Source organism: Dermacentor andersoni, chromosome 8 (genome assembly GCF_023375885.2).
Source record: "Dermacentor andersoni chromosome 8, qqDerAnde1_hic_scaffold, whole genome shotgun sequence".
NCBI lineage: Eukaryota > Metazoa > Arthropoda > Arachnida > Ixodida > Ixodidae > Dermacentor > Dermacentor andersoni.
This window is the reverse complement of record NC_092821.1, coordinates 11,439,429-11,463,360: the sequence shown is the minus strand read 5'-3', so window position 1 is coordinate 11,463,360 and position 23,932 is coordinate 11,439,429. Positions and strand designations below refer to the sequence as shown.

The 23,932-nt window shown below is 46.1% G+C and overlaps 1 protein-coding gene across 1 annotated transcript in view; it reads right to left on the bottom strand.

Moving 5' to 3' along the window:
• The window catches only part of LOC126526664 (dermonecrotic toxin SPH-like), a 122,964-nt gene extending 99,463 nt beyond the window's left edge, over nucleotides 1–23,501 (bottom strand). Inside the window, exons 1-2 of the mRNA XM_050174529.3 lie at nucleotides 23,383–23,501; nucleotides 3,124–3,224 (exon numbers count right to left, since the gene is read on the bottom strand). Coding sequence (XP_050030486.1) covers nucleotides 3,124–3,204 — 81 coding nt within the window. The 5' untranslated portion in view covers nucleotides 3,205–3,224; nucleotides 23,383–23,501. The remainder of the gene's footprint in view (nucleotides 1–3,123; nucleotides 3,225–23,382) is intronic.
• Between the last annotated feature and the right edge of the window lie 431 nt (nucleotides 23,502–23,932).

The window sequence follows — 23,932 nt, the reverse complement described above, 5'->3', positions numbered from 1 at the left end:
GCTCATCGGGGAGGTTTGACACCTGTTGATCAGCAGTAGTAGAAATCGGGCTTGGCGGACCGGACACCTGAAGGTCTGTGGCAGGGGCCGAGTAGCATAGACGTTGCTGACTCCGGGACAGGACAGGACTCGGTTAGTGTCGGTTGCCCAGAAATATGGACGACCGAGGTTGGCACCGTTTTTACAGGATCCAGACAACCAATATGAGTCAAACCTTTCTTCTTGCCAGGAAACCGTGGTGATGGAGTTGGCAAGTCCTCCACAGAAGCAAAGTCGGTACTATTGGGAGTTTGACACGGACTCTATGTAGAGCGATGATACTGCTCCACGGAACCTGCCTTCAGTAGGTACTTTGTCACCTTTGGTAGCTTCTTTTCACGCTCTTCTGTTTCTAACTTCGCCTTTCGTTTGGACGCACCATCTTGATGCTTCCGACCGAGCGTTTTCCCATGAATAGATGCTAATTGTTCACCGGGCACTTCGTCAGTCCGACGCGATCGCAGGTGTCCAACGGTGGCCGTCTCGATGACTGGCGCACGCTGCCTGGATAGTCCATGGCTGGCCGAGAGTGTTGCGTCCCCCGAGAGCTCCTCAGCGGGCGGGCTTGTGCAAGCTTAACCGGTGGCTCGGAGCTGAATCGCTTCCCGCGATCAAATTCCGTTTATAGACGCGCGCCGTGTCTGTCAGTTACTAGCGCCAAAGCAGGCGTTCACATACGCATAGAGTTCCTTCTACAAATTCACTCGTTCTCCGTACAAACTCACTCCTTCTCCCGTTCCAGTCTCGTCTTCCTATTGGCTAGGAGCGATCATCTCTTCTGGGAGGTTCTCGATTTTTCGTTCGCCCCGTCGAAGCCGAGCGCGAGATGAAGGGGAGAGGGTGACTCCTAGCGCGGGCGCAGTTACGCACCCACCGCTGCCTTTGAGTCTTTTTTTTTCTACTTCTTTCTGGAATGTTCGGCGGCCAGTCTGACCTATTTTTTTGTCGAGCGCGCGCGAGGGTGCGCAGCCACTAGGCAGGAATGGTACCATGAGACAGGCCTGTGTGTCCAGCTCTTCAACTTCTCCCCTCACTCTTCCACAACCCTAGCCCGAACAGTGAACATTCAATGCCCCATGGGACGGGGACAAAAGCACATGTGACGTCTTGTTTCCTTTCATGCCTAGACTCTGCCATCAGACTCAACATCATCTGCTATCGGACTCCTCCTCCCGCGCCCAAATTACCATCACGGAATGGGAGGCACTGTTGGGTACTGCAGCACATCCTTTCTATGAGAAGGACAGCGGCGGAACTATTTGAGAGGCGGAGGTTGGCGTGGTTGTGACGAGGGGCAAGGGAGATTTAGGTCCTCATCCCACATTAGGTGTTTTAGTTGTTTCCCCCTTGACCCTCCTCTCCAGACAGCACTGGATAGACGGACTGACAGGAAACCACAAAAACTCTTCCATGCAAACGCACTTGGCTTTCTAAGAAGGCCCCGCCGTAGTGGCGGGGGATTCCTGTTTTTGCAGCTCGACAAGCTCTCCCCAAATGATCAGGCTCAACGCATGCTGCTACATTAGGGGGGGGGGGGGGGGTAGGGGCGTCTGCTCGTTCTGGTTTTCTCGCTTCATACATGTCGCTCGAAGTCTCGTTGCCCATGGTTGCATATACTAAGCAGGTGGGAATAAATGGGCCTCCTTCTCCTACTGTCGGAGGTGAGGCCCTGGGCTGCAGCCCCCTTAATCCAGCACTGCATTGAACAAAGGTGCGGTTGTGAACTCGCTCTCAACGCGGGTCCTTCGACAACTTTCGACGCTCTGATTGGATGAAGGTGGAGTGGCAGATTTCCCTCACCTAGGTATCTAGGGAGGACAGAACGTGTTTAAGCAGACTTTTCGATTCCTCAGTCTGTTTCAATTCAGTCATGCTAGACTGATGAGAAGTAATGTTCTCCACTGCTCACGTAGATATAGTAAATAAACCCAGTACTCCTCGTTGTCAGTGAGAACATATTCCTTCCTTCGACAACGTCCTTAACGTGGATGAGTCGGACGACGGCATGGGGCAGCTACCCCTTTTGACATGCCCGACTCCAACTCGTGCACCGTCTGTAAAACTGAATTCGTTATATGTGCGTGAAATCTAACGAAAATGGGAGTGTGTAGTTTAGAATTCGTGTATAAAATAGTGATTACTAGTAAAAACTGGAAAAGGTAAAAGAAGCAGTATAGATGATACAAAGTACGGATAACGTTGAAGCAACAAAGACAAAGAAGTGTCCTTGTGTATGCAATTGTTTTGCCAGTTCTATGCTATTAACTGCTTACTCTGCAAAACGAGTGGCGCGAGATTTTCTCTTTTCGGCCAAAGTCAATGAATGTGTGATTGAGCCTAACAATTAAAACATTTTAAATCCTTTATTGTAAACATGATATACAACAAAACAATAAATGTGTAAGTCAGTCTTACGCAGGCAAGGACGTTGAAACCAGCGAAAGCGTAAGGGAAGTTGTTTGTTTTGCTTCACTTGAAATATATAACTAAAAACTAAAATGGAAACCAGCGTCAACGATGACATCAGACTCGCATAATCCACATGACGCGTGCGCTGCTTCACCATTTAAGCGTCCGCCGGGTCCATCACGCCCACGTTTTCTTCTGGTATCTGTGTGCAAGTTTAGCCCGGGAGTGTTAGTCAATGCCGCTCACTCTCGAGGCGGTGGACGTAGAACACTAATTTAGGTGGAAGTGTCACGTACACATATCGTATCCCGAAAATGTTTTCTAAAGGTGAAATTTAGATATGATTTGTAAATTTTGTGGAAATTTATGACGAGATGTATTTACTTATGTACCAGGCTTCACTCAAATCTCACAAAGCCTTTACAAAACTCATGACAATGCAGAAGCGTATTTCTGCGAAGAACTTATGTGAACGTCTTTATGCTTTTACGTAGGACTACTCTTGCCGAGAAAATAAACTAATTATTTAGTTGTGTGCCACACACACCGTCAATATTTTATTGTTCAAAATGACGAGGTGATCCTAAATAATAATTCGCGGCTTCCAGATGCACCCTTTTAGGCGTATCCCGAGGCAAATACCACATGGCAAGTTAGTAGACCGATGTAACTCACCTCACTGCCCGCCACATGTAGAAGAGTTATACATGCAATCATTCGTCTGAAGCGATGTCTACTGAAATGCGGGACAGCCATGACCTCGAAATCAGGACCACCTGCACTTGAGAAACAAAGCAATCGCGATTATACCGCAATAAAGTACACAACTGTCGTGCCACGTTACAAGTGGATTGACTACATATGACTGATTCCTGGCCTTCCCAGGAGCATGACGCTATTTTTCTGCGTTGAGCACTCAAAAATAAAAAAGAATTGCTTTCTCGAACGTACTTATGCAATGGCCACTGCTACGAGGCCTATTTCACCCCGTAAGTGTAAGACGCTTTTTTTGAAACATAGAAACTTGCGCCGAAAAGGATGTTTCCGTAGCCACATGCCAGTTTATTATTCGCGTTACGCCGACAGGTACTTACGTACCAATCCTATCGTTAGCGCGTGTTAGGAAATAGAGCATATTAAACTATAGCACGAGCTCACGAATTATCTTCCTGAGTTGTTTGTCTGTGGTATAAAGTTACACTGAATGTTTTCGCTGGTTATTCAGTCCTCAAGTCCGAATGCTTTGGTGTTATCATACGGCTTTCCGAGATCTGTTACTACGCAAAATTTTGCTTTCAGAAATAACACGTATAAAATCAGAACACATGAGGTATTGCACTTTGTAAAAATACACAACAAAAGGATGAAAGAGGCACATATTATTGTGGGTACGAGCCCGAGCCTATTAAGTAGAGTGGTCGTTATCAACAGCTGCGCTGGGCCGCTATCTTGTACACGTTCGAAAAGCCGACGTTCGATTTCGCCTCGCGCGATTTTCCAGGTTGCGCCGATATCGCGGCCTAGGCCAATCCAGTCCAATCGCGTGAGGCGACATCGAACGTTGGCTTTTCGAACGTGTACAAGATAGCAGCCCTGGTCATCCACTTTTGCAAGGCGGACATGACAATTCAATATCATTTTATTTGCAGTAACAATGACACCAAGTGCAAATTGCGTTAGAAATAATTCAGCTGAGTCAGCAATGCATTTTTACAGCGTATCAACGGCTTTTGATTCATCTCTAAAAAAGTGAATGGGCTGTGAAAGCGGTCAAATGTTCACATATTGATCCCCTGCAGCGTCGCCATCGAATTGTTGGCCTAGATTCTTTGAGCGTCAGATGAATGTCGCGGCGCGATGAATGAGGCTTATAAGGTAGATGTTCCTGTGGTATCGAATCCATTTCCTTCAATTTCGCGCATCTGACAGCAGCAGTGAGCGATCTCGGATTGTCATCGAGAAGAATCGCATTACATATGGCTTGGCTTCACCTTTTCCGGCTATAAGCAATTTGAAACGGACTCAGTATGTAACAGTAATATTCAGCATTGATAGCGCGACGATTTTCCAAACAATCAACGTGCTAAATGTCCTGCTTGTCCCCGAAAATTACGGCAGTACCCATCTCGCGTTGACAGTCGATGGTAATGCGATTAGCATTCAATCAATGTAGTGACACACGGTATTCCTCAAGCTTATTTAAATTCTGTAGTCTTCATTTTGAGACTCCCGTTGCTTCTGCTATATGCGACATTCACTGCCTGCGGCATCAGGTTACTTTAGTACGGTGCTCGTTCACCAAGGTTACGCCCATATGCATGGCGCAATGACGAAGAAGGAATGCCGTCGGTGCAACCCCAAAGGTGGTGTGACGCCGTCGGTATGCCAATATTGGCATGACAATTCTGAAATGATGACGGGGCTACAGCGTGACAACGAAGTCATGAGCTCAATGGGGTGGCGAAAAGAGTATGAAGACAACCAGATGACGAAGCTGGAGTGATAACGATGGTGCCATCAAGACGGCATGGCAACGTATGTGTGACACCGAATGTCTTACGAGGACGCAATGACAGCAACGACGTGACAACAGTGGCATAACTACGAATGGTTGACGACAGCATGAATAAGCCAGAATGACGAAGTAACGATATCGATGGTAGGGCGACTATGAAACAACGGTTCTGACACAACAGAACTTCTTGTTGGCCTTGTTAGTGCTAGTTGGTGCTAGTGGCTCTGAAGTGCTGATGATGGTAAAACAATATTGCGACGACCATTGCATGAAGACAGTGGGATGACGAGTGTGCGACGACGATACACTAACGACGACGGCGTGAGGAGAGAGGAATAAGGAAGTTATAATGACGACGACAGAAGCAGCACGACCGCACGAATAAGATAAATGAAAATAAATGCGTGATGACGATAGCCTCACAATGGTATTAGGACGAAGGTATTCCGAAGCTGGCGCGATGACAACTGTCTCAAAATTTGTATGACAACGACGGTGTGACAACAATGGTGTGATCACGATGGCAAGACAAGAATCAGATGACGAAGTTAAAGCGACAGCGATAGAGCAGTCAAGATTGCATTATGGCGCCGGTATGACATTGAATTTCTCACGACAGTATAGTGAGAATGGTGGCCACGACGACATGACGACGATGACATGACAACGGTAGCATAATCACGATTGGATGACGACGGTAACATTACGCTAGAATGACTAAGAAGAAATACTGTTGATATAACCACGAAGGCTGAATGATGCCGAATGCATGACGACGATGGCATGACTCTTCTGAAGTGATGGTAGTGTTAAAACGAGTTACGAGCCAAGCTGACAATACTAGGGCGATGGCTGTGTGACTAGGACATGATGAGAGTAATATGAAGAAGTTTAATGAATGATGACGATGGAACGATCACGACCGCAACACGATGACTTTGGCAACAAATACATGATGACGATGCTATTACCGCGAGGCAATGACGACAATTGCAAGACAAGGTATGAGGACAATGTGATGACGACGAGTTGATCACGGTGAAGGCGTGATGACGACCGCATTAAGAAAGATGACAAAGCTCGAGTGACAGCTATATAACGATCACGATGACTGCATGACAACGAATAGCTTACGAGGGTGTGAAAATTGCGCTACGGGGACGGCATGATGAGAGCAGTATGACACATCGGGAATTACAATGAGGCCACGGCCAAGATGGCAGCAAGACCACAAGCAAAGAGATACCTAGTGGACCAAGCTTTAGGCAACTTTGGCCAATGGCTTAGAAGGCATGACGATATCTTCTTGGCGAGAGTCAGATGACGAAGCTGGAATAACGATTATCCTAAGACCACAGTGTCATGACAACCATGCGCACGTACCTAATGGCTCGAGTTGCTGGGAAGTCAGTCATAACATCTTAGGTCACTGGGTCGGTGTAAAAGGATAGATAGATAGATAGATAGATAGATAGATAGATAGATAGATAGATAGATAGATAGATAGATAGATAGATAGATAGATAGATAGATAGATAGATAGATAGATAGATATGTTGAAAATGCCTGAAGTAGGCAAATAACGTTAATCGTATTTAAAACAGTTGCAAGCGCCTTGATAGCTCAGAGGCGGGTCTTAGCTTTAGAAGGTGCTGCCTCACAGTTCTTTGGAAAACATGATTTTAGGGCGCTTAAAGGAAACGGGCGAGAGAGAGGCCCACACAGACGCACAGAGCGCCAACTACCATCTGATTTATAGAAATATAAAATGGGGCATGTTACAAATCCTGGCGGCTCTCTCTGTTACCTATCTTTCTCCACTTTATACTTACTTGCTTCAGTTAAGCTGGGTAATGGTTTACACAAATTCCACTGCAGGTAATGATACGGCTCAAAAATGCGCCATTTTCTTGCCTCGACTGCGCTGAAAGGCGATCACAATATCGCAAACGAGCCAACTTCTGTTCTGCAGTAAGCAGATGCGGAACCTATTGCGTAGACACTATAAGTCCTCTGTTAAGATAGATTGGGTGCTTCCGTAACTTATTCCCACCATAGAACAAATTGCATGAAAACTGCGGTTGCCCTCCAGGGCAACCGAAATTACGTATTACCTTTACAATATTACACTGCGCCATTCAGTGGTGCACTGCTTCCTCAGACATCGTATATGGACTACTAAAGGAAGGAACATAGAACTTCTTCGATGGGGGCGAAATGCGAAAACACCCGTGTACTTAGATTTAGGTGCACGTTAAAGAACCCCAGGTGGTCCAAATTTCCGGAGTCCTCCGCTACGGCGTGCCTCATAATCAGAAAGTGGTTTTGGCACATAAAAACCCAATATTTTTTTACATAGAACTTCCGTGTGCTCCCATGACTCGTGTTTCCCGTACCTTACATGGCTTAGAACGATAGCGCGCACAAATTAAAATAACGCGCTCTACAACAATGTTCTCGCTGATATTTGATCTGCCGTCGTATTTCTGCAACGAGAGATGATACGGAGATATTCACGCGCACCTTTATTAATCTGCAAAAGAAGCGTGCCCTGGAACGTAGTCGCGTGGAACGTAGACATAACATGGACGATTTCTTGCTGTTAAAATTTTCTGTTTTTACAATTGAAAAATTCCAATGAGAACAAAAAAAGAACGGGCACAAAACTACAATCTGGAGGAGGATAGGCTACATTTTACAGCGAAGGTGTTTATGGCTATGGTTGCGTAAAATTTTCATGTGAGCCAGTAAAAACTATCATCAGCAGCAATGGCTCCTGCTACTGCTCGTGCGTTCATCGCCGTCGTCTTCTCCGCAGCTGGCTCCGTTGCCGCCCATCATGTCAAGATGGATTCAGAGTGGTGGCGAAGGCTGGGCCCAAAAGCAGTTCAGCGCGACGGCACCAGATTCACAGGCTGGGAGGAAAATCTCATATAAAGAAATATAAAACTACAAATTGCAATATTATGCATTAACATAGAAGCAATAAATATTTTAGAATGTTGTTTTATGAAAAGGTAAATTATTTTCTCAGAACATTATGCCAAATTAATTTTTTCAACAGCCTTGTTGCGCGCCCTGTGTATGAGTGTGTGGTGCATTGGCAGCGCTACCTTGCAGGCCTTGTTTCTGTTTCCAGCCACAATGTCGGGAGCTTACAAAGCGATTCCTTATCGCCAGCCGCCTACTAAGGCGCGCCTGGGAACCTGTTTAAATGGAGCTCGCCGGTCTCAAACTGCACCTTTTGGGAAGTTTCTGTCGTCTTTGCTCGTCACTTCTCCGTCACAGTTTGGTAAGATTTGCGCACCGCTGCACCGGTGCCGCAAGTTTCTTGCCCCGGTCGTCTTCCCCGGCGCGTGGCCGAAGCGAAGTCATTTTCCATCGTTGTATCGCGCTTCACGTTGTTCGTTTGAAGCGCTTAGCGTTTCATTCCAAGACGAGCTTATGTCATTGAAGAAGCCATTGAAGAAACGATGCTCCGTGGCACAATGCAGCAGCGTGCACTATCGTCGGTGTCTTACTGCACCGCTTCCCCCTGGACTTTTACAGTGAGCTCTTGTCAGTGTCGTTTGCTCTAGGTATGCACAATAGTTTCCGATATGCTTTTGTCGGGCGGCTCGCACCTGTTTCATAGCCTTAGCCATTTCGTGCGTACTTGGCTTCATGTTTTCGGAGATATTTATGTAAACTGCACCGCACACACTTGCAGTCCTAAGGTATGCGTAAGAGGCCTACCATTTGTGTTATCTTTAGTATGTTTCGTGGAACTGACTGTTACCAATCTGAACTTGATACCGGGCTCTCAGGAGCAACCACGTGCCTGCTACTTACGGAAAGGCCAATTTAGAACCAACTCTTCTGCCTGACAGCTCTTAGCAAGAAATTATTTCATTTTCGAACATCCTGAACTCCCCTCGTAACCGGGAGTATCTAAACTCAGCCACGTGCATGTGCGCGGCCTTCAGGGTGCCGTGACTTAATATGCTCTGGAGGCGTATTGCCTGATTTCTACATATGCATTTTTTTTATTATGCAGTCGCACATTCGCTCAGAGAGCATTACAGGGGGGGGGGGGAGTTCAAGGTGAGTGTGGAACGTTGGCGAAAAGAAGATGACGTCGTCGAGGTAGCAGAGGCATGTGGACCATTTGAAACCTTGGAGCAAGAAGTCCATCATGCGCTCAAAGGTGGCAGGGGCGTTGCATAATCCAAACTGCATTACTTTAAATTTGTATAGGCTATCAGGTGTGATGAACGTGGTTTTTTCTCTTTCCATATCGTCAACAGCAATCTACCAGTATCCCGAAAGAAGATCAATAGACGAGAAATAGCTGGAACCGTGCAGGCAGTCAAGGACGTCGTCTATACGTGGGAGCGGGTAGACGCCCTTCTTAGTAATGTTGTTCAGATGAAGGTAGTTTACACAGAAGTGCCACGTGCTGTCCTTCTTCTTAACCAACACCACATGTGACGCCCAGGAACTCGCAGAAGGCTCAATGTTTTTATCTAGCATTTTGTTGACTTAGTTTTGAATTACTCGGCGTTTCAACGAAGAAACTCAATACGGTCGTCGGTGAATAGGCGTAGCATAGCCAATAAGAATCCGATGCTTGACCGCGAGCGTCTGGCCTAAAGGGCGATCGTCGAAGTCGACAATATCTCGGTAGGACGATAATACTTGGCAAAGCTCTTCAGCCTGCGCAGAGGACAGGTCCGTCGCAACCATTTTCTTTATGTTGGGATCGGCACCCGAGGCTGGCGTGAGGGGCATGCTAAGTTGGCGAGACCCATCGGTCGATAACGCTGCCACGTATTGGTCGCCGAGATAATCAACGGTGGCAAGGCAAATACCTTGCGGTAAAATTTGCTTTTCAATCGAAAGTTACAGACAGGCATGCGAGTGCGGTTCCGAGTAATATTAAGTGTACTGTGAGGCACTCTAACGTCATACCTTATTGGAATGTCGGGCAGAGGAGTGACGAGGTACTCGTCATCAGGAACTGGTGGGAAAGACAACAGTCCAATGTAGGCGATTGACATTCGCTGCAGGCGAAGAAAGCCGGTTGGACGTGAGCAGCAGTGGGATGCGTCAGAAGGTTCTGCGAGCATCGGCAATTCAAGGCGAAGTGTACGGGAAGACCAGTCAATAAGAGCAGAATGTGCGGAGAGAAAATCGAGGCCGGGAAGGAGGTCGTGAGGGCAATGAGCAATTACGGTGAAAAGGACAGGAGTGTGGCGGCCGTAGATGCTGACGCGTGCCGTACACATGCCGATGATAGGCGCAGGACCGCCATCCGCAACGCGGACGACGCGTGCCGACGCTGGGCTGAGGAGTGGAAGGCAGCACTCATAATAGAAAGATGTGCTCCTGTATCGATGAGTGCCGTGACAGGATAGCCGTCAACGTCAACGTCAAGAAGGTTTCGGTTCGCGGGTAACGTGAGCAGAGGATTTGAGGGCCGGGTCGACAACGCAGCTTCACCTCCAGACTCTGCAGTGCCTAGTTTTTCGGCTGGATCCGGGCGACGATAGGCGGCGAAGAGAAGTGATGGGGTTGGGGTGAACGAGACTGATGCCGTCGAGGTGAGGGCGAGCGGCTGCAGCGAAGTTTCGGAGCAGGAGCATCAGCGGCAGTGGATTCATGGCGAGTGGTATAGGGAACGGAAGGTCCAAAGGTGCGGGAATAAGCGGCGGCGTATGTCCGAGGAGGTGGTGACCATCGGTTGCGGCAGTGACGAGCGACGAGGCCGATGCGACAGCAGTGGAAGCATATCAGCCGGTCATCAGGGGTACGCCAATCGGACGGGTCGCAGCGAGATGTGGCTGAAAAGTACTGCCGAGGACGAGGAGGGCCGCTAGAGAACTGGGGAACGCTGGATTGAGACGTGGAACATACGGAGTTCAGACCCATGTTCTCAAATTCCTGTCGGACGACAGCCTGAATCATCCGAATGGTGGTTGCTGGTGGATCGGGAGGCGTCGTGGAGAAAGCTGGCAGACAGGCGGTGTCGAGTTCACGGCGAACAATACGGGTGACGTTGTCACAGGTGATGGTCTGACGTGGTCGACCCTCACATCTTGACGTAGCAACAGTGTTGAGTAGCCGCGTGATCTGGTGTGTGATACGGCGGCTCTTAGCGTGTTCAAGGTGACTTGAACGCGTGGTGATGAGTGATGACACAGAAGGGGCGTCCATACAAGTATGGACGACACTTGGCAACAGCCCACACAAGAGCGAGGCACTCGCGCTCTGTGATTGAATAATTGCGCTTGGCGGGTGATAGAAGTCCGCTGACACAGGCTTTAACGCGATCATGTCCACGCTGGCGTTGTGCTAACACTGCTCCTATGCCGTGGCCACTGGCATCAGTTTGAACTACCGTTGAGGCAGACGGGTCAAAATGGGCCAGAAATGGAGGCGTGGTAAGGAGAGTAGTGAGCTGCGAGAAAGATGCGGCATGGTTAGGTCCCATAGAAAATAGGGCGTCTTTCTTCAAGAGGTCGGTAAGGGGACGCGCGATGGACGCAAAATCCTTCACAAAGCCTAGGAAATAAGAGCACAGCCCTACGAAACTACGAGCGACCTTGGAAGACTTCGGAACAGGAAAGTTCGTAACGTGCGAATTTTGTCCGGATCAGGTCGCACGCCTCTGGCGTCCACGAGGTGGCCAAGGACGCTGACTTAGCTGTGAGCGAAGTGACATTTTGACGAGTTCAACTGAAGACCGGCGTGGTGGAACACGTCAAGAATCGCTGAAAGACGGTCTACATGCGTGTCAAATGTGGGCGAATAAACGATGACTTCGTGCAGATAGCACAAACAGGTGGACCACTTGAACCCCTGAAGCAAAGAGTCCATCATTCGTTCGAAAGTGGCGGGCGCGTTGCAGAGACCGAAAGGCATCACCTCGAACTGATAAAGGCCGCCAGGGCTAACAAATGCAGTCTTCCCTCTGTCCATGTCGTCGACGGATATCTGCCAGTAGCCGGACCGTAAGTCGATAGAAGAAAAATAGTTGGCACCGTACAGACATTCTAGAGCATCATCAATACGTGGCAGAGGGTACACGTCCTTTTTTGGGATCTTGTTCAGGTGGCAATATTCTACACAGAAATGCCACGTGCCATCCATTTTTTTTTTTGACAAGTACGACGGGAGAAGCCCAGGGACTACAAGAAGGCTCGATAATGTCTTTTGCAAGCATCTTTTTGACTTCCTGTTGAATAACAGCTCGTTTGGACGCAGAAACATGATATGGACGCCGGGGAATAGGGTTCGCATCGCCAGTGTTTATGCGATGGGTCACGACGGACGTTTGACCTAAGGGTCGATTGCCAAAGTAAAAATGTCGCGATAGCCTTCAAGAACTCCGCAAAGTGCTTCAGCTTGAACAGGTGTAAGGTGAGAGGAAGCCATCTTCTCAATGTCGACGTCAGTACCCTGCGATGCCGTCACGGTATGGGCTGATCTGTAACGATCTTCCACTGTGAATGGCTCGATCTCACCATCCTGCAAAGCGCTAATTATAGCCAATGAAATCCCTTGAGGCAGAACTTGTGCGGTTAGTGCAAAATTGACAAGGGGAAGGCAGGTGCGGTTACCAGTAATTGCCAGAACAGTGTCTGGCACGGTAACACCATGTGTAAGTATAACTGCCGGAATTGGTGTGACCACGTAATTACCGTCAGGTACAGCTGGTGAGGACAAATCGACGTGTGTCACAGATTGAGGCGGTAGGCGAATAAAATCCATGCAGCTCAAACGGCTTGGAGGCGGGTCCACATGGTCGGCAAGAAGAGGCAAGTCAAGGCGAAGTGAGCCGGCCGAACAGTCAATGAGGGCAGAATGATGGGCAAGGAAATGCATACCGAGAATGAGTTCGTGAGGGCAATGCTCGATGACGGTGAAGAGAACGACGGTGTGTCAGTCAGCATTGGTGAGGCGGGCAGAGCACATGCCAACAATAGCGACAGTCCCTCCGTCGGCGACTTGTACAACGCGGTCCGGGGCGGGCGTCAGAACTTTCTTGAGCCGACGGCGAAGAGCAGCACTCATAATTGACACATGCGCCCCGCTGTCAATCAACGCGCACACAGGAACATTGTCGACGAGAACCTGCAAAAGATTCTTGTTCATGGTTAAAGTGAAGCGAGGATTTCGTGCGAATTTCATCATTGCAGCTTCACCTCCAGAAGCTGCACTGTCTAGTTTTCCGGTCGGGGGTTCGGCGAGTAGGTCGGAGAAGGAGCACGGCGTGACGGGGGCGAACGAGATTGACGACGGGACGGAGAACGCGAGCTGGAGTAGCGGGGTCGTGTCAAAGGTGTCGCAGGGTCAGATGATGGAGCCGGCACAGAAGGGGCGAAGGAAAAGGACGCGCTAGAGGGGCGAGGGTGGTAATAAGGAGAATATTTATTTATTTATTTATTTATTTATTTCAGAATACTGCAGGCCATTGCTTGGCCCAAGCAGGAATGAATTTACATTGTTACATAACCAAGAGAATAAAATTTATACAATGTTAGCAGCACACATATATCAAAAGAATAAACCAAAAGAATAAAATTGTACAATATTAGCAGCATACGGATACCAAAAGAATAAAATTTATACAATATTAGCAGCACAAGGATACAAAACATACATATCAGGTAAGGAGACGATGTAACGCATCAGAGAAATTTTGTGAGGAAAAAACAGATGCCGGTAACGAATTCCAATCTTGTACTGTTCTGGGAAAAAAACTCTACTTAAAGCTGTTAGTTTTGGCGAAGATGGGAGCAAGTGAATTGTCATGAACGCTCCGAGTCCTTCTCACTAGAGGACGCTTAATGCACTCTGGAAGCTGGAGCTTATTTTTTCCTGTTAAACTATTGTTCAAGAATATCAATCTATTAATTTTTCTGCGGGTTTCTAGTGTATGAATGTTATTTGAGATCATTAACTGCGAAGGAGAGTCTTCCCTTTTGTATTTTCCGTATATAAACCTAACCGCTTTCCTATTGACTTTTTCAAGAGTCATATCTTTTTTTGTGTATGGGTCCCACACTACTGAAGCATATTCAAGTAAAGACCGCACACAAGTTTCGTAAGCCAATTTTTTTATGTGTGCAGGGGCAGTTTTTAGCTTTCTTCGTAAAACCCATAGCTTTCGAAATGCAGATGTAGAAATATTAGTAATGTGAGCCGACCATTTTAACTTATTGTCGAGTGTTATGCCTAAATATTTATATTTGTCAACTTCCAAAATCACGTTGCCGCGAAGAAAGTAAGGAAGCAAAATGGGAGACTTCTTTCTAGTTATACGTAAGAGAACAGTTTTTTCACTATTAAGTTCCATAGCCCATTTCAGACACCATTCTTCAACAGCAAAAACTGCTTTTTGAACAGAGATGTGGTCATGTTCAGATGAAATTTGTTTAAACACAACACAGTCGTCTGCAAACAACTTAACAGAGACATCTTTAGGAACAACCGCAACTAAATCATTTACATATATTCAAAACAACAAAGGTCCCAGCACACTTCCCTGAAGAACTCCTGAATGAACATTAACAACACTAGAAGCGGTCTTATCAATTTCCACATATTGCCGTCTGTCTGTAAGGTAATCTTGAATCCATCGAATAATAAAAAATGGTATACCCATACATTCCATCTTATAGAGAAGTTTGCCATGTGGCACCTTATCGAAGGCCTTGCTAAAATCAAAGAAAACCACGTCCGTTTGCCCGGACATATCAAGCACCCACGCAAATTCATGTACAGACAAAACAGTCTGAGTAACTGTGGATAACCCCTGCCGAAACCCGTGCTGGTTATCCGACAAAAGATTATGATCGCTCAGGAACTTTCGCAGGTAACCGGCTACAATATGCTCCAACATCTTACAGCAACTGGATGTTATGGAAACAGGCCGATAATTTGAAACAGACAATCGATCACTTTTTTTATATACGGGAACCACCCGTGCTATTTTCCATTGTGAAGGAATTTTTCCGTTTGCTAATGAGAGTTTAAAGATGTCTGTGAAGCAGCCTGATATTTGTTCTGCGTAACGCCTCAAAAATACATTCGGAAGACCATCGGGTCCAACGGATTTTTTAGTGTCCAGTTTCAAGAGCATTGCCAGAACACCCTTGCAGCTTAACACCTTAATGCCATCCTCTGGTGCAGCCACTGCTTTTATCTCATATTCATCTAATTCTGAAAACACCTCGTAGAAATACTGATTAAAATTCTCAGCCATTTCGGCAGCATCAGTGATAATCTTGTCCCTAACTTTTATTTTAGTAAGTGCATCTTTGGGTTTACTCAAATGCTGCCAAAATTTCTGCGGATCAGTCTTTAGAAACTCTGCTAATGTGTGTGTAAAATATTTAGTCCTGGCGCAGCTCACCTTTGATAATAGCTCACGTTTGATTTCTATAAACAGTGGCGTTGACGTCCCTTGCTTCTTACGATATCTCTTAAGTCTACGCTTAATGTGTATAATTTCACGAGTAATCCATGGATGTTTGCGCTTTTTAAGTATTTTTCTGTTTGGAACGTATTTTTTAATGCAATGCCTAAGCACATTAGCGAACCTTTGCCAAGAGCTTTCCACATCATCACATGTAATCCCAACATTTTCTTCAATATGGTCAATAATCGCCACATCGTCAGCTCTACTAAATTCCTTAACTGTAGCGACATCAAGCGCACGTGTTTTTGATTTTTCGACCTTCCAGGAAAAAGAAATTAACTTATGGTCAGATATGCCGGGTTCAATTGTAACAGTTCCTTGTCTAAATCCTTCACTAATGAACAGCAGGTCAAGAATTGATGTTCCGCGAGTACATTCAGTAACTATTTGGTCAAGACCAAGAGCAAGCATAACATCAAGGATTCTATCGCTCGTATGCGATAACCCAAAAGACAGATTGTTTCAATTTAATAAAGGCAAATTAAAGGCACCCGTTACAATAACATTCTTATTTCGTAACAACAACAAACGGTCATACAATTTACTCAAAAAGCTTTCATCAGTGTCTGGAGCACGATAAACTGCACACAAATAAAACGCCGTTTCCTTCACTTTGATTTTCAAAAAAAGGCTTTCATGCTCAGCAATCTGGCTTTCTACGTCAACATCGACAAAGGATTTAACAACCACAGCAACACCACCCCCTCTAGATCCTCGGTCCCGCCGATATAACCGATAACCTGGTGGGACTATGTCATCGTCACTTATTTGGTCGTGTAGCCAGGTTTCAGTTATGACACACACGTGCGGATCCAAAGAGTGCAAACAATCTTCCAGTTTATCTTTTTTGTTCACAATGCTTCTTGCATTGAAAGAAACTAACCGCACATCGGACGTATCTGGCCGTTAGCTTTCAAATAAGGATCTGGTGTTGCGTTCTATCAATGTTCTAGAGTTTAGAGCAGCATCCCATTTATAGTACCGCCCATCGATCTTCAACTTGTCATAAACCAAGGAAATCTTACTTCCAGCCTTTTTTTCAAGTTTTGCACTTTGCCAAAGATGCTTTCGTTTGCACAACGTTTCCGCGCAGTAGTCATTATCAATTCTAATGTTTTTTCCCTTTAGTTTAGATACATTGCTCCAGACCGCTTGCTTTTCTCTATAGTCCTGAAAGTACATTATGACAGGTCGATTAGAAGAACTTTTCCCCAGTCTATGGATTCGAGCTACAGATGAACACTGTACTCCCAATTTAGCAGAAAAGAGATCATCGATAACTTTTCTCTCCAAGTCTGACTTTGATTCAATAGGATCTTCCTTTACGCCAAAAACAATTAAATTTGACCTCCGACTTCTATCTTCCAAATCATCGAGTCTGGCTTGATGCCGTGTAAGGGCATCCTGCACACCATTTAAAGCTATGCTTATGTTGTCAATCCCATCTGTTTTCATCTGTAGATCTTTTATGTTTGCCTCTATCTTATTCAAGCGATCACCAAAGTTCCCCAGTGCCCTTTCCGTTGCCTCTAAACGAGTCCTAATGTCTTTCTGCCCCTCAATGAGTCTCTGAAACATTTCGTCAACTGTTGGGCCTGGATTCATTCCTATATCTCCACAAACAAGCAGCATACATGAGCAATAGCAGCTATAAGCACAGCCTAGACATGTGCGTGGGCACGGCAGGAGAACAAGAAACCTATCGTCAGATCGTATGGTGCACACATAACTAACCTGTACCAGGAAAAGACGTAGCATTTTGAGCACCTTGCCCGCAGCGCTTTCGCCGTGCCCACTGAAGACGGACGGGTGTGGTGCCGAATTTATAGGGCCAAGGGCTGATGACGTCACGGTCGATGACGTCCGATATCCATGTACCTGTGGCGTCCCCACGGTGACGGCGCTGCCAGATGTGCTATCTTTGGTGACGAATTCTTCTGTTGAAACTTGATGAAGCTCGGCGATAGTCTGCGAAGATGCATGCGCACTTGACAACAGCAGGACCTGTACGAGGAAAAGACGTAGCATTTTGAGCACCTTGCCCGCAGCGCTTTCGCCGTGCACCGGAGAAGTCCAGCGGCTGCGGCAGTGGCGAGCGACATGTCCTATGCGTCGGCAGTTAATACAAATCGGCTTGTCGTCCACGGTTCGCCATTCGAACGGGTTGCGCTGTCCATAAGAGGAGTAAGAAAGGCGCGGTGGGCACGTGCGTGGAGAAAGCGGTTCCGAGCCTAAGGAACGAATGGATTGCAGGCCAACATTGGACAACTCTTGACGGATGACGGCGTGGATCAAGGAGATTGTAACCGGCGAATGATCAGGTGATGGGAATGAATGGGACGCCGGTTGTGCCGCTTCGACCTCACGACGAATGATGCGGGTCAAGTTGTCACATCGCGACGGCTGGTGGAAGAGGTCGTCACAGGATGACGTAGCAGCTGTGTTGGGAAGTCGCCTGATGTGTTGGGATACCTGGCGGCGTTTAGCATGCTCAAGACGGCGGCACTCCTTGAGGATCATATCGATGCTGGTGACGTTCGTAAATACCAGTAAATTGAAGGCGTCGTCAGCAATGCCTTTGAGGACGTGATTAACCCTACCGTCCTCAGACATGGTCGGGTACAAAGTACGATCGGTACAAAGTTCGAAGTACAAAGTACGGTTGGGTACATGTACGTAAGTCCACTTTAGCATATGAATACACACTTGATAACATTCACTTGAAAAGAGCGAGTTGTACGCGCGACTTAAGAATATTGGCTTGCTGCCGACTGACTTTAGAAGAACGTTTCAAACATTGTTAATGCATCGTACAGAAAGTTTGGTGTCGCGTCAAGGATGGCAAAAAAGTTCACGAATGTTAACGCCGTTGTTGTTTTGCATTCTTCTTTTGTCCGCTTGAAGTTTAGTTCTGTTCTATGGAACTGTATTAATTTGACCAATGTGGCATAAATTGAATGTGTTCAGTGACGTTTCATGCGTATCCTGTACAATTTGGCACAAAGGGCCAAGACGTCGACAATGTACGACACGTAGGGCTCGGTCGACGTCTGTACACGTGTGGCAAGGGCTTTCTTGGCATTGACTTGGCGACCGAAGGGATTGCCAAAATGGTCGCTCAGCTTCTCTTTGAAGAGATCCCAGCTCGAGATCTCTTCGTGAGTCTGGAACCATGCAAGTGGAGATCCGTCGAGGTAGAAAAGAACGTTCGCAAGCATAATAGTCGGATCTCACCTGTGACTGGTGCTGACACGTTCGTATAAGCGGAGCCAGTCGTCAACACCAGGACTGTCAACTCCGTTGAAAACATCAGGATTCCAAGGGGGGGGGGGGGGGGGGGGTAAAGGCGATGTAGGTCTGGGCTGCAGGCGGAGAAGGTTGCGTAGATGAAGTGCCGCCAGCAGGAGCCGAAGTTGCACTGTCGCCGTTGCGACCGCTGCGAAGCTCCATGACGGGCACGGTGAACGTCCACCTCCACCAAAATGTTACGTGTAGCTGATGTACAAGTCTCTTTACAATATATTTACACGTAGACCAACGGTGGCAAAGATGGCGACGCTATATCAAGCGGGGCCACGTCGTCTTCTTTCTCCTCAATGCAGCCACACTGTGGCGGCTGTTCCGTAGCAACATGAACGATCTCCCAATAAAGATTTCTTTGATGATTCGGCTATTTTCTGGTGACTTGGTATTATACTACCCTATTAACATTAATAGGGTAGTGAATGTTGTGTGTACTTGCATTGACATCGGTTAAGGTAAAATTACGATCGTTGCTACCGCACTCCATACTCCCCATCCACTTTAATCGCTGAGCTTAACGATGTGCTTAACACCCTTACTTAGCGGCATCCTTCTAAACCCATTACATTAGTGGGGGATTTCAACTTCCCAACATATGCTAGACTACTGATTCTCCGCACTGTTATCAATTTTTTTCACAATATAACGGCTTTCTTTATCTCTGCTCTTTGTTTTCCCTTACACAATTAGTATTGGAACCAACTGGGATCTCAGACACCGCTGCTAACCTCCTTGACTTAATCTTATGCTCTCATCCTTACATAGTTACGAATGTTTTATGTTCACAGGGCTTAAGCGATCACCTGGGTGTTTCATTCCACCTATTACCTCCTGTGCTAAAGCCAGTTGTTTAAAATAAAATAATTTAGCGCTGTGACAGGGCAAAGTTTGACGCGAATAATGTCGAGCTGGCTAAATTTCTTGACTATGTCCTAAGTCAATTTGATCGCACGGTAGATGACAACTGAAATAAATAAAAACTGGATCGTTTATGATCGTATTATGAAATATCGGATGGTATTATGGATCGTATTATAAAATAAATAAATAAATAAACACTTCATCGTTTCAAAAATAAAATAAATGAGCTCACTAAGAAGTTTATTCCGTCAAGTGTAAAATCCGCCAATGTTAAGAAGCCCTTGTTGAACCTCCAAGTCAAAAAGGCTTTCCAACCAAAACAAAACGACTGTATTGAACAGCGAATAAAAGTGCACTGACATCAAAATAGGATGCTTATAAGCAGGTGAACATTCACACAGAGGCTATAAAACTTGCCAAAACACATTCCAAGTACCCACTTCGCCCACAGTGCTTGCGAATGGCCCTAAAGCGTTTTGACGTGTTATTAACCTTTCCATGGTTAATTGGGTAACGCTGATTGATTTCGGTGGTTCACCGGTATCTGATTGTGTATGTCCCCATGTTCTTAATTCTCTGTTCTTTAACAACCTTGTCGTGTGTACTGACCCTGTGCTTCCAACTTTTGAGGGTTGCAATTACGCACCTATGGACTTCATTATCATTGAACCTCTTGGGGTCAAAAATGTAACTAAAGACCTAAAGTTGTCATCAAGTCCTGGTGCTGATTTCGCTGACGCAACATTTCTGAATAATGCTGTTGCTTATTCATCTGTTCTGCTTTCAAGAATTTTTTGGCGGAAATGTCCAACCCTGCTTTCCGAGCGTAGTTGTTCAGAACATCAAGGCCTTCTTGAAGCTGTTGAGTTTGTCTAGATATATCTTCATGCACGGACCACAAAGTGACGTCATCCGCATAGAGTAAGAACCTCACGTCTGGAATCCGATGTAGTCGCCAGGCCTGAGGGTATTAGAGCAACGTTGAAGAGAAGAGGAGCCAAAACCGAACCTTGTGGGACTCCTCAGTTCGATGTGAAGTATCTTTCTTGCCTTGCATCTTCTTTAATCGCAAACGTGCGATTCTGAAGGAATCAGTAGATGAATCTTATCACCCGCGGTGGAAGTCCCAAGTCGATGAGGTTGGCTATAATGATTTCACGGTCTATATTGTCATAAGATTTCGTTATGTCTGTTGCTACTACCGTGCGCACAGCGTGACTGCGTGGTGAAACCTGTAAAACTTCGTCTCATAAGATAGAAAGTCCGTCTTCAGTTCCCAAGTAAGAACGGAATCCAATTTGAGCAGGATGATATTTATCGTGGCGTTCAAGCCACCAGGAAACACGTGTGGCCAGCATCTTTTCAGCGAGCTTGCAGACAGTTGAGGTTAGTGAAATTGGGCGTAAAGACTGCAGGCTATTTGGAGACTTTCCTGGTTTCGGAATCGCGACAACAATTGAATGCTTCCAATTAGGTGGAACGTTTCCAGTCTCCCATACTTTATTAATAGCCTGAAGAAGTGCGTCGAGAGCTGCTCCTTCCATGTTCTTGAAGACCTCATAAGGAATACCATCGGGACCAGGTGTTGTTCGTTGCTTCGAAGTTTCAATCACCGCTATTAGTTCGGCCAGGCTGAAATGGCTGGATATTTCGGATTTGGAAGTTGTGTCAGACTCATCAATTTCGGGGCACTTTATAGGTGACGCTTGATCGTATTTCGGGAAAAACGCTCTAGCAGCGTGTTCTGCTAATTGATGTGGCGAACTCTGCATCGCTAACCTAACGCTCGCTGCAGGGTCAGGTCGCTTATGACCGCGTTCCATTGACCTGAACGTACGCCAAAGGGCTCTGTTTCCAATGCCCGATCCAAGATTCTCGCACCACTCATACCATCGTCGTCGAGAAAGTTGCTTTTCGTGCCGACGCGCCTTCGCCGCTATATGGTTAGCACGTGCACGGCTACCTGGTGCATCGGGATTTCTCGACGCATACATTTCTGCCCGACGTCGCTTTGCCCAAAGTTGCAAAAGGGCGAGGTCCGGTTGAGGTTGTTCCTCGTCAACTGTGGTTACAGTGGTGTTCCTCCGTAGCAGTTCTTGCAAAGCAGGAAGAATTTCTGAGGGCTCTGAGGGTACTTTGTCAATCGATGATTCCCGAAACTTATCCCAATGCGGGACTGTTACTCGTCATCAAATTTTCGTTATGCACGTTCTGTGCAAACCAATAATTATTGGCATATGATCACTGCCCCATGTATCTGGTTCCACCAGCCACTCTTACTGAATCCTTACTCAACCCTTACTCAATCACTGAAGCAATCCAAAATAAAGCCACACGTTTTATTTATAGCAGTTATAGTCGCAGTCAGGCGTAACTGCAAAGAAAAACCCTTTGCTGCTTGCTCCACTGTCAGCCCGAGATAAATGCCTTCGCCTTGCTTTATTTATTTCATAAAATATATTTCCACATTGCCTGCCTGCGCGATAATCATATACGGTCTCCGACCTACATTTCCTCTCGCGTTCATCACAGCCATAAGGTTGTAATATTTGAATAGCATAGCAGGAGCTGTCCCGTATCGTTTATTCCTAGGACCTCTCAGTAATGGAACAACCTTCCCGGCACAGTTGTCGTAATCAAGGAAAATTCAAAGTTTCGATCGGTCATCAGACATCATCACTCCCGGATACAATTACCTAATCAGTTTTGCTGTAAAACTAACCACCTTTTGCTGCTTTGTTACTTATCTATATGTTTCTTACCCACTCCGCTTTGTAAAAAGTTGGCCTTGAGGGTAAAACGAAATAAAATAAATAAAGAAATTTTATCTTTTTTGTCTGACATCTGACTCATCCAAGCATTGTCCTGTAAGCGTAATTTATTTGAACACAAAAAGTCTTCCCTTCTTAGTTTTCATCGCCAGTAGTCCTACGCTACTTATAAATACGCAATATCTGGCACTGCGATCTCCTATCTTACCACCTAAAAGCACTCAGGAATTGCTCTGTTCCCTGGTCTACCTTTCCCGGAGCATGTAGGCAACATTCGGAATGCAACTAATCGCGTTCTTGGTTTTCTTTCTCGTACTATCCGACTAGCGTCCCCCACCTGTCAAAATCCTGACTTATGGCTGCCTAGTCAGGCCTACACTCGAATACGTATGTGCCCTTTGGCTTCCTTACCAACATAACGAGTTTAATATGCTTGAATCTGTGCTTAGCCCCGAAGTACGAGTTATATTTTGGGACAAGTGCTGCACCTCTAGCTGATTATAACTGAAATACCAAGCCAATATTGCTATGCGTGCATCATGCAACCGAGTCGCTTGTCTTTCTGTCTTGCACAAATTATTTCACACATAGCCCCCAACAGGTATCGTACTAGCTTACCGCTACTCAAGTCTGACCAACCACGACAAGAACGGATACCCACCTCAAGCCCCTACTGTTTCGCACGATTGCTCATTCGTGTAGGCATCAAAGGACTGCAATAACCTTCCCGTCAACACAGTGGATTAATCAAACCCGGCGCACTTTAAACGCTTCACTGAAGAACTGGCCCACTCCTCTCTTTGATGTACTAGAAATAAAGAAGTAAGGTCTTCATGTTTCATTTTAGTATAGCTACATACACAACTACCATATGAACAAGCTATTGCGTTTACTTGCGACCAGAAGCAATGTTTTATGTGTTAAAATGAAAAGTCCTATGATAAGATGATTCGATATAGCTTCCCCGAAAACATTATTGCGTAAAAACTGTAAATTGCATAATGAAATATATTGCATACCTGAAATCCTTCTGTTTGCTTTGAAGTCACGCTCGTTATTCTAGAACCTACTGCGGGAACGAATTTTAACCTAGCAACATGCTTAGACCAATAGAATGCGCTTGATCTAAAACGCAACCCTTGTTGCAGCTGCTCTGAATGTCCAATTCAGGGACGGTGTGCGTCAAACAGGTTAAAAAAGTAAAACTATCAGGCTGCAGCGTAAAGCGATGCGGTGCTTCTTTCCTGTCCACGTGCGCCGGAAACGGCAGACGTTTGAGCGTAGGAGTCACACTCGCGTAGTCGTTCCAGAATTTTGAGTTGACATTAAAACTGATATTTATATTTTTTTTCAGCTTGGACGCACCACAGAACAGCAGGCTCTTTCCAGATATTGCGGACCCATTTTGGCTTATATTTTTTACCTATTTGCTCACAAAAAATTTTCACAGAGATTCCAGCGCGTATACGATTCTGCTGTTGAAAAAACAGACAGTTAACTTGTGCGACATTGCTGATTCCTTCAGATATCTGGCGAAGCTGGTTCTTTTGAGCAGTTGGAATAAGAACA